Source organism: Callithrix jacchus, chromosome 11 (genome assembly GCF_049354715.1).
Source record: "Callithrix jacchus isolate 240 chromosome 11, calJac240_pri, whole genome shotgun sequence".
Classification (NCBI taxonomy): domain Eukaryota; kingdom Metazoa; phylum Chordata; class Mammalia; order Primates; family Cebidae; genus Callithrix; species Callithrix jacchus.
In genome coordinates, this window is record NC_133512.1 from 117,709,879 (window position 1) to 117,725,594 (window position 15,716).

Genomic DNA, 15,716 nt, shown 5'->3' on the forward strand with positions numbered 1-15,716 from the left:
CATTTTCATATATCAGAACATAATTTTCTCCTTTGGCTTTTTCCCAACCATTTAAAAATGTAAATAAAAAAAAATCCTTAGCTCATGGGCTGTATAGAAACCGGTAGTAGGCTAGAGTTGGCCCATGGGCTGTTAATTTGCCAACCCCTGAGTTAAAATGCTATTTATTATTCTTGCTGGGGGATTGAGAGGGAGAGGAATGAGGTAGGAAAAATAATAGCAATTATTGGGCACTCATACTTAGCAAGCATTCTCCTAAGCACTATGTGTATGTATGTGTGTATATATAATGTATACTCATTTAACACAACCATAGAAGGTAAGTAGTAATATTATCCCCACTTTACAGATGGGGAATCTGAAGCATAGAGAGATTAAACCATCTGTTGCAAGTCACACAGCTAATAGAGGCAGAGCATGACATAATAGCTCACCAAGTTGGGTCTAGCACCCTCTATCTGAGCCATTATGCTGTATTGCCTTTCTGGGTAAAATGTTATCTTCTGGCAAAGACATCTTTTTACAGGCATCCACATGGAAGATCTTTGTTCTGCCAGGTCCATTAAGCATTTGAACAAAAAGTTACAGAATGGTTGAAGTAATGTTTCCATTTGGAGGCAAGGGGACAGATGGCACTGTTTTATTTAGTAAAGAAGTCACTTTCACTGAAAGTGTTTGAGCAGAGGTGGGATGACTTGTAGTCTTGCAGTTCCCTAGAAAGACTTTGGTTCTTTTCTATAAAATAAAAGTAAAAATTTAAAATTCTTGATTTTTGAAATTTAAATCTGTCTACTTTTATTTATCTATTTTTGAGACGGAGTCTTGCTCTGTCGCCAAGCTGGAGTGCAGTGGCTCAATCTCATCTCACCGCAAACTCTGCCACCCAGGTTTAAACGATTCTCCTCCCTCAGCCTCCCGAGTAGCTGGGATTACAGGTGCCTGCCACCATGCCCGGCTAATTTTTGTGTTTTTAGTAGAGACGTGGTTTTACCATGTTGGCCAGGATGGTCTTGATCTCCTTACCTCGTGATCCACCTGCCTCGGCCTCCCAAAGTGCTGGGATTACAGGTGTGAGCCACTGTGGTTGGCCAAATATGGCTAATTACTAAAGAAGCAAACAGCCTGAACACCTCCCCACAGCACACTCAGGCACCATCTCATTACGTTTACAGGATTTGGGAGTCTGAATAACCAGAACTTCTGTGAGGAAATGATATGTCAGACTGTTTTGACCTATTGATATGGGAACTTAGTGAATCTCCCTTAACCCCAGCCACAACACACATACACACGTGCTACACACCATTCTTCCCACCTATACCCTTCTTACGTGAAAAGTATTTGAAGGTAATATTAGGGAAGACTTATTCGATTATTAAGTAATTAACATAATATATTATTAAATGATTATAATCATAATTTATAGCCATATGATAGAATGTTAATATGGAAAGATATCAAAGACGAATGGTAAAGGCACATATAGAACAGCATGTCTTGTGTTCCCAATTGTGTAAAAAAATGTGGATAGGGAGGAGATGGATGAGTATTGTGGAAGTTTTCTAAAAGGATAAAAAAATATTGATAGTCATTACTTCTGGGGAAGGAGATAGGGATCTGGATGGGAGGAAATTAGTTTTCATTGTATACTCTTGTATTCTCTGAATTTTTAATGTGTATATTCTTAATTAAAATACCAATAAATACGTAAATGCATTCTTCAACTGGATACCTACTTCTTCACGGCATATCCCGTATCCAAGCCAGATTACCTGGATCTCCTTGGAATACATTTACAGTTGCAAGCATTTTTCAATTAAAAATAACCTCTCATGGGACTTGCCTTACACTACTAATGGTGATAGAGAGGGAGTAAATGAACCAATGTTGCTATTTGTTAGATTTCTCATGAGTGTTAGTGGGTATAGTGGGTTGAATGGTGGCTCCAAAAAAGATTTGTCCACATTTGAATCCCAGGAAACTGTGAATATGGTGTTCAGGATCTTTAAGGGAGGATCATCTGAGGGGGTCCTAAATGCAATCACACATATCCTTATGAGAGAGAAGCAGAGGGAGAAGGGGAGGAAGCATTGTGACCACAGAGGCAGAGAGACTGGAGTGATGCACCACAAGCCTAGGGATCCTGGAGCCCCCAGAAGCTGGAAGAGGCAGGGAACAGATTCTCCCATCTGAACCTTTGGAGGGAGCACCTTCCTAGTGACACCTGACTTCAGGCATATAGAGAGAATAATTTTCTACTGTTTTAAGCCACCCAGTTTCTGGTAGCTTGTTATAGCAGCTTTAGGAAACTAATACAGTGGGGAAGAAAGTGCAACTAGTAGCTAAAGTTTGGTTTTTGGATTCCATAAATGTAATTGTGGTTTTTCTGGCCCAAATAATACCAAAAGTTGATAGTATTGTATTGAGTCACATAATTCTGTCATAGACAGTTCAGTTGTTACTAATGAAAGTGTGAAATAGTAAGGTTCTTGTCAGTAAAAATATTAGAGGCTAGATAAGCACCTAGGGGGAGCTAGTGAAGGTATTCCTGCATTGGATGGAGATGGTCTAGGTAACTCAGATCCCAACTGTATGTGCTAGCATTAACCACATGTCAGAATAGTACCAGCTGCTAAAGAATCTACTGGGTATTTCACAAAAGGGGATTCTGTATTCTGTAAAACATTCTTTTACTACAGATAACATTCTATCACACTGTTATCAAAAAGACTGACCTGGAACTATTATTGTAGGTAAAGCAGATGTTAATTGGTGTGCCTAGGATTTCTGAAATCATGTCAAGACAAACCACCCTAAACATTACACACTTATCCCATATGTTCCCAGAGTCCCAGTGTGGCAAGTTTTACACTTCACATCGGTTTACACTTCATGTAGTTTGGATATCAAAGCGATAAAAATTTTATATAATTAAGGAGTAAAACTTGATGTTTTGATATATGTATACATTGTGAATTGACCACCACAATTCAGCTTATTAACTGATGACATTATCAAAATGGAGTCACTAATGTCAAACTCTAACAAACAAAATGGAGCTGAGGCCATGGACGAGGAGCCCTCATTTGAGGGCCTATGATGGGAACTGTGCAAAAAATTCTTCAATACCACAATACTCCAGATAGGCCACTTACACAAGGATACTCACCCAACAATGAACGTCTCCACCCATGAGCTATTGCCAACTCCTGCAACAAGCCCCTGTAACCAATGGTCTTTGTTTCAAAAGAGTTTACGTGGACTTCTGTCTTTAAAAGCTTCTCCTTTGGCACAACCCCTTTAAATAAGCGTATAGTCTACCATAGCATGCATATCCCAGATTGCAGTCCCCTGCTATTTCCAAATAAACTCCGCTTTGGAGAGTCGGTCTTTTTTGCTCATTTTAGGTAGACATATCTTGTTGGTTAAGTTTACAAGTCACAGATCAAGAAACATTTCAACTACATCTTCTTCTAGATGAGATCCTAAACCTCAGGTCTCACATGACTGGATAAGATTTTCGGTCTTCCTTGAAGAGGGGCTGTGCATATTTTGTGTGTAATATAGGAGCAGATATTCTTGACCAATTCACTTTCTCTAATATGAGAGTATTATACCAGCCATGTTTGCCACTCTGTAGGTAGAGTATGCTTCTCCAGTCTCATGTTAGGCTTGTCCGTGTGATTTGCTTTGGTCAATGGTATATGAACAATTTGATTTACACAGTATCCAAGCAAGAGCTTTGAATGTGCTTGCATGGTATATGGTTTGTCTCTTGCTCCTGCTCTTCACTATAAAAAATGTATGTCCCAAGTAGGAGCTATTCTATTAGTCTAGTGCCAGAAAAAGAAGACTGTGGAGCAGAGCCAATCCAAGCAAGGCAAGCTGAGTGGAGCAGAGCTGTGGCTGACTCCCAGACCCATGAATAAGAAGTAACATTTGTCAAAAGTCACTAAGATTTGGAGTTTTCGCTTGTATTAAGTCTATCCTCAGGGAACACTCTGGGAATAAAATAATAGTTTGTAATATTAACTTTATTATATCCTTTTTTTTTTTTTAAGACGGAGTTTCGCTCTTGTTGCCCAGTCTGGAGTGCAATGGTGTGATCTTGGCTCACCACAACCTCTGTCTCCTGGGTCCAAACGATTCTCCTGCCTCAGCCTCCAGAGTAGCTGGGGATTGCAAATAAGCATGCGCCACTACACCTTGCTAACTTTTGTATTTTTAGTAGAGATGGGGTTTCTCCATGTGGGTGAGGCTAGTCTTGAACTCCTGACCCCAGATGATCTGCCTGCCTCGGCCTCCCAAAGTGCTGGGATTACAGGCGTGAGCCACCGTGCCCAGCCTATAGCCTTCCTTTCTACATCTGACATTGAGGTTCTCTTGTGTTGAAAAATTTAAACACCAAATTTCTAATTTCAGCTCATTTTCTTTTTATTAAAGTACTTCAGTAGATGAACAGTGTTATCAACAATCAATACAAACTTTACTGAAATATTCACAAATAAAAATCCTCTGTAAGACATTCAAATAATGTTTTTCTATGTAGTAAAGGTAATCATCATTGGGAGACAGTTAATTTGAATTTATTCCTAACCACAAACATGGGTTCACAAATTGGGAGAGTCAACCTGGTTACCTTAATATATGGGGCTGGCTGTCAATACCTGAAAGCTAGTGCCAGCAAGTCTGTGGAAAAAATTGATGTGAGTGGAAACTAATCACTTATCCTTGGTGCTTCAATTTCTTCATCTGCACTGAGAATTAACCTTTCCTTAGAGAAGGGTTATAAATAAATATAAAATGTTAAAGCTTAGCATACTTCTGTCCCTCAAAAAGCATTCAGGTACATGCTTTTAAAAAGGCAATTTCTTTGTTTTTGACATAAACTGAATACTATCTGGCCTTAAAATAAATTGATGAATGACTACTCTTTCCTTGAAAATTATCCGTTTACTCAAATCACATTAAAATCATACTAGCATGACCATAGATTAATTTACAGAAGTTGTGCTTAGTAAATCATTATTATTTTTTTTTTAGAGACGGGGTTTCACCATGTTGGCCAGGCTGGTCTTGAACTCCTGACCTCAGGTGATCCGCCCGCCTCAGCCTCCCAAAGTGCTGGGATTACAGGCGTAAGCCACCGCGCCCAAGTAAATTATTTTGATTGCAATAAAGACTACTGTCCTACTTAAGTAAAATTTACAAATTATTTTTAAAAATTTCATCCATTACTTAACATTCTCCATGACCTAACCTTAAAGACAGAAATCTTGCTACTTTAAAGCACAAAGAGGTAAAATCCAAGATTTACTTATTAGATTTTGGTATAGCTCCTTTGGATACTTCCAAGTATTTTATTTATAATCTCCAAATGAGACTGTGGTTGACAAGGGGCAGAATAAATAAGCAAATTTTGACTAGATCTCCTAGTATAAAGTGACCTGGTGCCATCACAAAAAGATTCAGTAGTGCCTAAGTTGGGAAAGGGGGACAACATTTATAGTAAAAAAGCTTGAAGAGGCTGAGCAAGGTAGCTTATGCCTGTAATCCCACCACTTGGTGAGGCCAAGGTGGATGGATCACCTGAGGTCGGGAGTTAGAGACCAGCCTGGCTAACATTGTAAAACCCCGTTTCTACTAAAAATACAAAAAATTTAGCCAGGCGTGGTGCCACATGCCTGTAATCCCAGCTACTCTGGAGGCTGAGGCAGGAGAATCACTTGAACCCGGGAGGTGGAGGTTGCAGTGAGCCAAGATTGCACCATTGCATTTCAGCTTGGGCAACAAGAGTGAAACTCCGTCTCAAAAAAAAAAAAAAAAGCTTGAGGATACAGATGGTATAATTGCAGGGCCAGAAGAGAAATAAAATGATCCTAACTAAATCAGAAACTTTTCTAAAAACCTTGTTTATCTTGAAAAGTATGTGATCCTGCTGTAAAAGAGAAATATAAAGAGGCTGGTACATCAACTCTTATATTTTCAATGAAATGTGCAATACTTTTAGGTAGAAGCAGTATTGCTTAAATCTCCACATGACACTTTGAAACTGCTAGCAATAAAAGGGAAAAAATCATTAATTAACACTGGAGAAAAAGAAAAATGGTAAGCTGTGAAGCTCTTACTATCTTTTCAATTAGAAAAATATATTGATCATGAGCACAAGTGGACATACCATCTGAATAAATAAAACCTCCTATAGTTAACTTGTCATTTAAAAAATGAATAGAATGAAAAGGATAATTTTCAGCAGTGTACTCAGCCATTTTGAGACTGGAGCCATTTAAGAAAAATAGGAAACATCCTTAAAGAGGGTCTGATTATTTCATATTGGTTGTGGCGCTTTAAAAATGGCAGAGCATTCCATGCCCTATACAGAGTACAGAAGGAAATAATTTCCACATTGAATATAGATCTCCTACAGAATGAGGGGAAAAAAAACACTCTTCACGACACACTTTTCTATAACATGCAGTATTGAGGGAATAGTAAATCATCATCCTTCACAAAGAAGATGCAGGTGTTCTAAAATAATCTTTGAGCTAATGATTTTAGAAAGAGGCTGTCCAAATTTGAAATTTGAAATGCAAACTTAATTTCAAAGTTGGTTTTTCCAAACCTCTGATAAGTCCTAGGAATCCAGGGTGAGCAAGAAGAAAACTTTCTCCCTATTTTATAACTTGTACCTCCCACTATCCGTGACGAATGCCATGGGTTAAATGCCATAACAAATTTCCTCTTTAAAGCCAGCAAAGTCTAGCCTGGTTCTAGTTAAGACTAGAGCAGGAAGAGGTCCCACCAAAGAGCTTGTCCAGGATTGATCCACAAAAAGATTCCCAAGGCCAACTGGACACCAAACTGACCTCTGGGTAAGTTGATCATTTTGTTGTGATTCAGGATCTTACCCTTGCACCATCTCTGGGTCCAACAGCCCCAAGAAGAGCCCTGAACTATACTGGATGTTCTTAGGCTGATCTCCCTGTGTAAGCACTCCTAGAACTGGTAACAAAGCCTGTATGAACAAGGTAGGCAGAGCACCATTTATTGGATCCAACCTCCATCTATTGATGCTTGTTGACAAGAGGTTAGTCAGTGATTCTGGAGCAGCTCCTCCCAACAGATGGGCTGTGAAAACACCTCTCTCTCGAGCCAGAGCTCATATGAATAGTGGAAATCTTCAGGCAAATCCAACCTCTGCCCCAGCACACTCTGCAAGCAGTTATCCACAGGTGAAAATTCAGAGTCCTGGGGTCTGTCATACCGACGGCTGTTAAAAGCCTCAATGTTGGCCCTCAAGGTACATTCTTCTGCTTGGAAATCCCATGGCCTGGCATCGATGTCTGTGTTGAAAAGAGAGGAAGAAAAAGACATGCAAGACACTGCTCCTCTTTTTTTTTTTTTTTTTCCAGTAGATACAGGATTTCTCTATATTGGTCAGGCTGGTCTTGAACTCCTGACCTCAGCTGATCTGCCTGCCTTGGCCTCCCAAAGTGCTGGGATTACAGGCATGAGCCACTGCACCCAGCCAACACTGCTCCTTTTACCACAGAGCATGGTCTATGGGATTCCAAAAATAAAACTGCTCAGAATTCTATTTTTTTTGTAAAGAGCGATGTACCAAATAAGTATATGGCATGCTGACACTTAGGTTTAAAAAAATACACATATGCCCAGATGCATAAGCTTGTACATGCAGAAATTATCTTTGGAAGGGTAGTCTAGAAACTGGTAACAGTGGTTACGTTACCTATGAGAAAGGAAATGAGAGTCCAGAGGGAGGTAGACTTCTTCTGTTGTATTTCCTTTTCATTATTTCACTTTCTTATTAGCTTTATGTATTACTCGTTATATGTACTATGTTTTCCAAAAGTGTAATTAAATATCTTTTATGGAGCTTTTCCTGGGGGATGAGAGTGTCCCATCTGAATGGAATTGCCAGCTCTCCAGGAATGGGAAGGGGCAAGAGGGGTATAATACGGAGAATCCGAATGGACCAATTACTGAAGACTTTCCTGATTCCCTGGAATCTCCTCCAGCATGTGATAAATCTGTATGTCAGCTTATTTTAAGATGATGAAGTGATGGCTTCAATGAAGGTAAAAACAGGAAACAGATCATGTTTTGCTTCTATTCACTTAGACACTTATTTCAGGGCTAAAGATACAAATCTCCCAGATCTCTGATGTCCTACACACAATGGTTTATCATAAGGAAGCGTAGTTTGAGTTTGTACTCATAATGGCAGCAACAACAGATGTGCTGTTTGCAGGATAAAACATTTTCATGTTTTAAACATTTACAAGAATTTAAATAGATAATTGTGCCTTATGTCTTATAGTAGAAGTTGCATCCTGGCTTGTTATGTGCCTATCATATGTTTCCCTTAGTTCTCTAAACTCTTTTTTAGTGAAAATACAGTCCCTCACGACCACAAATTATACAGTTGAGTTTCCCACATTTGGGGGAAATAGCAGGGGTCAGCATATCTCGAGTGCAATAGATGAGCCTTGTCCCGAGAAAACCACCTTCATCATGATGGTATTTTCCCTGCCAGGTAAGTAAGTATAGTTCTCTTAATTCTTTACTGCATCATCCTTTAAAATTCAAGCAGGTTACAAATCCAGCAAATACAAGTCATTACCAAAAATTCTCAAATACAATTATGGAAATACAAAGCTAAAAAAAGCTCTCCGAAATCAGTTTTTCCAAACTCTGGTCAATCTTACAAGTTCTGTTAGTCAAACCAAATATCTTGCCTCCTGATATAAGGCAAGGTATACAGTATGTATATATATACAGATATACAAGATATACAGTTCCCAAGATTACCTAGGACATACTACAGCCAAAAAGGTTTAAACTGAATTCATCTAACCTTTAGATTTAACTTTTAAGTTTATAGGTAATACCATAGATAGAGGAATAAAGTAGATAACACCACAAAGAAGCAAACAGACAAATCCAGAATGTGAGTACTTTGCAGTACAGCTGGCCTAGTTCTTCAGTTAGTTAGCATTCATGGTAGGAGTGGGAAGACTGCTAGAGACCAGGCATGGTGGCTTACGCCTATAATTCCAGCACTTTGGGAGGCCAAGGTGGGAGGATCCCTTGAGCTTAGAAGTTCAAGACCAGCCTGGCAACATAGAGAGACTCCACCTCTACAAAAAAATTTTAAAATTAGCCAGGTGTGGTGGTGGTATGCATCTGTAGTCCCAGCTACTTGGCAGCTGAGGTGGGAGGATCACTTGAGCCCAGGAAGTCGAGGCTGCCATGAGCCATTATCATGCCACTGCTTTCCAGCCTGGGCAACAGAGCGAGAGATCCTCTCTCTCTCAAAAAAAAAAAAAAAAAAAAAAAAAGAATTAACATTTATATAACAACCAGATGCAATTTGTGGTCCTGGATTGGATTCTGACTTGGAAAATAGCTATAAAGAACATTTGGGGACAACTAGAAAATTGTGAATATGAATTTTATTAGATGAAATGAAAACGTACTGAAATGGAAAGGTAGAGATAATGTTAAAAGAGAAAATTACAAAATAGCATGTATAACTTGCTTTTATTTTAATAAAATATGCATATATATGTATAGAAAAAGATCCGAAGGAATATACAATAAGATATTAATGGTGGCAATTTCTGGATTGTACATAAATATGATAATATAGTAAAATGTTTTCTTACTTATATTTTCCATAGGATATCTGCTTTGTAATAATGAAAAGTTGCTTTAATTTTTTAAATCTTTTGGATAAAACTGTCATTTAAAAGAATGATTTGGAAGGGCAATTATCTCTCAATTTACTTGTTTTATAAAATGGATTTTCATAGTTTACATAGCACAAGGACACATATTAGAATTTGAGGCATAACCTCAAAGTTTGGTGTATCAATACCTCACCTATAATTATATATTTTTCATCTAAAATATGTAACAATTCATGTCAAAAGAGGAGAGACAAATATTTATTTAGTTTTGTTTAAACCCCAGGAAACTCTGGGAAGCCAAGAGCTCTTGGAAGACTCACCATTCCCATAAGCCCAGTCATCATTCATGCGGTGGCGCACTTTCTGGTAAATGGCTGACATGGTCTTCATGTTGCTTTTCCTCCATTGACGCCCCAGGTACTTGGTCTGTATCTTTAGCAGCTTTAGGACATAAAGTTGCAGCATGGCCTGTTTGACCTTGAGGGCCCGCTTTAAGATCGGTGCCGATTTAAACACTACCAGCATCTGTTCATTCAAAGAGGGGTGGGGCGAAGAAAGGCAGGTAAAGATCTAACGTCTCTTGGAATTTCCAGCTTACAAATTAAACCAAACCTAGCTAGCCTCAGAAATCCCTGGGGAGCTTTCAGGAATTTATCGTCCAGTCAACTTAGATTTAATCTTCAAGAATACAGAGGGAGGCTGGGTGCAGTGACTCATGCCTGTAATCCCAGCACTTTGGGAGGCTGAGGCCGTGGATCACCTAAAGTCAGGAGTTTGAGACCAGCCTGGCCAACATGATGAAACCCCATCCCTACTAAAAATACAAAAATTAGCCAGGCGTGGTGGTGCGGGCCTGTAATCCTAGCTACTAGGTAGGCTGAGGCAGGAGAATTGCTTGAACCTGGGAGGCAGAGTGAGCTGAGATTGTGCCACTGCACTACGGCCTGGGCAACAGAGCGAGTCTCAAAAAAAAAGAAAAAAAAAAAAAAAAAAAAAAGAAAAAAATATATATGTAGAGAGTGGGGTGGGGGAACTACTCCATTCATATTTTATTATTCCAAGTTTTCAATATTCAAAGCATATGGTATAAAGCGAAAAGAAAATTTTGTCAGCCACACATATCATTTCCACTGTCACAGTTTTTTATTTTCTGGCAATAATTCTATGTACGCATACATTACTTTTGTTTTTGTTTTTGAGATGGAGTCTCACTCAGTCGCCCAGGCTGGAGTGCAGTGGTGCAACCTTGGCTCACTGCAACCTCCACCTCCCAGGTTCAAGCAACTCTCCTGTCTCAGCCTCCTGAGTAGCTAGGATTATAGGTGCCCACGACCCCACCCAGCTAATTTTAGTATTTTTAGTAGAGATGGGGTTTAACACGTTGGTCAGTCTGGTCTCGAACTTCTGACCTCACGTGATCATCCCACCTCAGACTCCTAAAGTGCTGTGATTACAGGTGTGAGCCACCACACCAGGCCTACTTTTGTTTGTTAACACAAATGGTAGCCAACTACATATCCTGCCACACTGTTCTATACCTTGTTTTATTACCTTGAAAATTATTCCATGTCAGTATAGAACTGCCTCATTCTTTTACTTTTTTAAAATAGAGATGGGGGTCTTTTCACATTGCCCAGTCTGGTCTCGAAATCCTGGGCTCAAGCCATCCTAATGCCTCAGCCTCCCAAAGTGCTGGGATTACAGGCGTGCACCACTGAGCTTGGCTGCTCATTCTTTTTAATGATTGCATAATATTCTATTATAAGGACATACCATCATTTATTTAACCAGTTGGTCCTGCTTAATAAGCATTTAGCTTGTTTCCAAGCTTTCATTATTATAAACAATGTTGCAATGATAACTCTTAGACTTGCATCATTTGTGAATGCGTGTAATCCAAACAACATTGCTAACTTCCCTGCTAGAGCTGCCCTAGGGAGGGTCTGAGATTCAGCCCCCTGCAAATAAATTGACTGATAAGTAATCATCTAACATAGAGTAAGTGCCCAGAATTAGGAGGTGCTAAATGTTACATAGCATTCAGTGTCTATATATGGACCTCACAAACCAGGCAGTACACAAATATTTACTAGTGAGTTTTAAAAAATTCAGTCAAATGGACAACTCCATGATCTAAAGCCACACTTACCATGGTCCTGGAATGTTTCCATTTGGTCAGTTTATTGAGCAGCCTCAGGAGGTTGATGCAGGAAAAGAGGTTCCTCCAGCAGAACTGGCTGTTGTCTCCAGCTTCCTATAATAGGGAACATCCCTCATTATCTTAATACCTCCAAGACTTTAATTCCCACAGAAGACTGGAAGTCAGCGTTGGTCAGTTTAGGTGAGGACTTCCTATATGAAATGATACCCCTTCACCTTCCTGTTTCTTGACACACTGAGGTCTCTAAAGCCCACAGTTTGAAAACGCTCTCAGCTGCCAATCCTGGAAGACTATCTACAGCATGTGTTGGTTAGAAAGATGATACATGGGCTGGGAGCAGTGGTTCATGCGTGTAATACCAGCACTTTGGGTGGCCAAGACAGGCAGATCACAAAGTCAGGAGTTCGAAACAGCTTAGCCAACATGGTGAAACCCATCTCTACTAAAAATACAAAAATGAGCTGGGCATGGTGGCAGGTGCCTGTAGTCCCAGCTACTCAGGAGGCTGAGGCAGGAGAATCGCTTGAACCCAGGAGGTGGAGGTTGCAATGAGCCGAGATCATGCCACTGCACTCCAACCTGAGCAACAGAGTGATACTCCATCTCAAAAAAAAAAAAAAAAAAAAGAAGAAGAAGAAGAAAGAAAGATTGATACATGAACATAGGAACCTGGTTCAAGAAAGCTTTCTTATGTAGCTTAGTACTCTGGGATCAGAAAACAAATGAGAGAATTTTATCCCCATATTCAGGAACTCCGCACTTACATAAACTATGCTTGTAATTGTTAGGATTAGGTCTAATTCTGGTATATATATATATATATGTATATTTTTTTTTTCTTCTTTTTTTTTGAGACGGAGTTTCGCTCTTGTTACCCAGGCTGGAGTGCAATGGCGCGATCGGCTCACCGCAACCTCCGCCTCCTGGGTTCAGGCAATTCTCCTGCCTCAGCCTCCCGAGTAGCTGGGATTACAGGCACGCGCCACCATGCCCAGCTAATTTTTTGTATCTTTAGTAGAGACGGGGTTTCACCATGTTGACCTGGATGGTCTCGATCTCTTGACCTCGTGATCCACCCGCCTCGGCCTCCCAAAGTGCTGGGATTACAGGCTTGAGCAACCGTGCCCTGCCAATTCTGGTATATTTTAAACTATGTTGGATGGATCTGATATCTATTATGGTTGAATTTTTTTCTGTCAGCCTCCACCCTCCTTTATCAAACCATATTACAATCAGATACTTAATTTTTTTTTTTTTTGGTGCCCTGACTCAGATCAGATATTTAATTCTTCAGAATGGAAGGAAAATTGGCAGATGGTTTATTCTAACCAGGTACTTTTCTTATATATTTCTGATAGTCTGTGAACACCTAACCAGAGACAACAGATGGATGTCAGATTAAAAGCAGGTATCTACTCAAAGAAACATTTTTCAGAAATAAAAATATGAGTCCTTATATGATCTGGGGTCTTGCAAATAGATACTGGTGTCAGAAGCTATATAAATCAATGAGCACACATGATGGCCAAACTAACATCTTGGAAATTCCTCACATCTACAATGTGATAGGAGAATGTAGGAGTAGATGACATGTAGAAGTGAGCTGCTGTCCGGTGAATAGAAAATTACCTCCTCCTCCCTCAAATTAATTTGAAGCAAGATAGGCATATATCTAATGTGGAATGAACATCCAAAATTTTTTAGGGTATTAGGCTTTCCTAATACCTAATACAGAGGACCAAAAAGTTTCAGGGAAATTTTTTATTTAGAGATTTTATTTATAGGCTGGGCACAGTGGCTCACACTGGTAATCCCAGTACTTTGGGAGGCTGAAGTGGGCAGATTACCTGAGGTCAGGAGTTCGAGACCAGACTGGCCAACTTGGTGAAACCCATCTCTACTAAAAATACAAAAATTAGCCAGGCATGGTGGTGGGTGCCTGTAGTCCCAGCTACTTGGGAGGCTGAGGCAGAATCACTTGAGCCAGGGAGGTGGAGGTTGCAGTGAGCTGAGATCACGCCACTGCACTCCAGCCTGGGCAACAAGAGAGAAACCCCATCTCAAAATATATACCTATATATATTATTTATAAATAATATTCTCCATCCTATAATAATTCAATATTGTCCCAGGAGAACCATCTGCCTGCTTTTGAGGAAAACTTTTATGGGACTTTCTACTGTAGTGCATCAGATAGTCTGGCTTGCCCCAAATAGACCAAGTTCTACAGACATTATATCTTGTGTGGTTAATAGAGACAGACTTTTAAATTGTTAAGATGCATGGGAAACACAAAACATATGGGATAGGTAAGTATATTTCTACTATGAGCTTCCTTTATCCTGATTTTCAATATGGTAGAGGCGTAAAAAGCCTTGTATTCCTCAGTACCTCAAAGAATAATACGGGAGTGAAGGCATACCCTTATAGAAGCAGCACTGGAATAGATACCAGAACACTTGGATTATGGTCTCACCCCTGACTGTATGATCTTAGGTAAATCATTTTCCTTCTTTCCTGTAGGAGGTAGAACTAGCTAATCTTTAAGATCATTTCAGCTCTGAGCATTCTAATTCTGTGATTTTCTCCAGCTGAAAAAAACTGCCTCATTCTTTTTAATGGTTACCTAATATTGTATTCCAAGTATATACCATAATTTATTTAACCAGTTGGCTCTGTATTAGTGGGCATTTAGGTTATTGCCTATCTTTCAATTTTTATTTTTAGATGGAGTCTAGTTCTGTCACCCAGGTTGGAGTACAGTGGCACGATCTTGGCTCACTGCAACCTCCACCTCCTGGGTTCAAGTGATTCTTGTGCTTCAGCTTCCTGACTAGTTGGGATTACAGGCATGTGCCACCACCCAGCTAATTTTTGTATTTTCAGGAGAGATGAGGTTTCACTATGTTGGCCAGGCTGGTCTCAAACTCCTGGCCTCAAGTGATCCACCTACCTTAGCCTCCCAAAGTGCTGGGATTACAGGTGTGAGCCACTGTGCCCCACCAAATAAAGTTTTAAAAGTGAAGTTTTGAGTGAGGGTAAGCTGTTTGTGACTACCTTTCCTTAGGATTCAGTCTCAAGGATTCCAGGAAAGGAACCCAAGTTTTATCTTTGAAGATAGTCTCAGCTGCCCATGGCCTTGCTCTCCTTTTCTCCTTTTTTCGTTCTTTTGTTTGTTTTTAGAGACAGGGTCTCACTTTTTTTATTTTTAAAGACAGAGTTTCACTCTTGTTGCCCAGGCATGGCACGATCTTGGCTCACTGCAACTTCCGCCACCCTTGTTCAAGTTAGCTGGGATTGTAGGCATATGTCACTATGCCCAGCTAACTTTGTATTTTTAGTAGAGATGGGATTTCTCCATGTTGATCAGGCTGGTCTCGAACTCCCGACCTCAGGTGATCCATCTGCCTTGGCCTCCCAAAGTGCTGGGATTACAGGCATGAGCCACCATGCTCAGCCTTTTTTGGCTTTTTTTTAGACAGTCTTGCTCTGTGACCCAGGCTGGAATAGTGCTGTGGCACTATCTCAGCGTGCTGCAACCTCTGCTTCCCGGTTCAAGCAATTCTCCTGCCTCAATCTCCCAAGTAGCTTGGATTACAGGAACATGCTACCACTCCTGGTTAATTTTTTATTTTTGGTAGAGATGAGTTTGAGCCTCAAACTCGTCATGTTTCACCATGTTTGCCAGGCTGGTTTCACCATGTTTGCCAGGCTGGTCATGAACTCCTGACCTCAGGTGATCCGCCTGCCTTGGCCTTCCAAAGTGCTGGGATTACAGGCATGAGCCACTGCAACCAGCTGAGTCTATTTTGGCCAGGCTGGGCTCAAATTCATCATCCTCC

The 15,716-nt window shown here is 40.1% G+C and overlaps 1 protein-coding gene and 1 non-coding gene across 5 annotated transcripts in view; both read right to left on the reverse strand.

The window, feature by feature from the left end:
• Nucleotides 1-4,409: 4,409 nt before the first annotated feature.
• The window catches only part of STRIP2 (striatin interacting protein 2), a 53,783-nt gene continuing 42,476 nt past the window's right edge, over nt 4,410-15,716 (reverse strand). For all 4 annotated transcript variants that reach the window (XM_035254767.3, XM_078343794.1, XM_002807066.6 and 1 more), the window contains 3 exons: nt 11,863-11,967; nt 10,034-10,238; nt 4,410-7,343 (listed from right to left, as the gene is read on the reverse strand). In XM_035254767.3, the coding sequence (XP_035110658.1) occupies nt 7,093-7,343; nt 10,034-10,238; nt 11,863-11,967 (561 nt within the window). In that variant the 3' untranslated portion in view covers nt 4,410-7,092. The remainder of the gene's footprint in view (nt 7,344-10,033; nt 10,239-11,862; nt 11,968-15,716) is intronic.
• Nucleotides 8,407-8,565, reverse strand: LOC118144038 (U1 spliceosomal RNA). Its single transcript, XR_004728503.2, has one exon. It is a non-coding gene; the product is annotated as a U1 spliceosomal RNA (small nuclear RNA).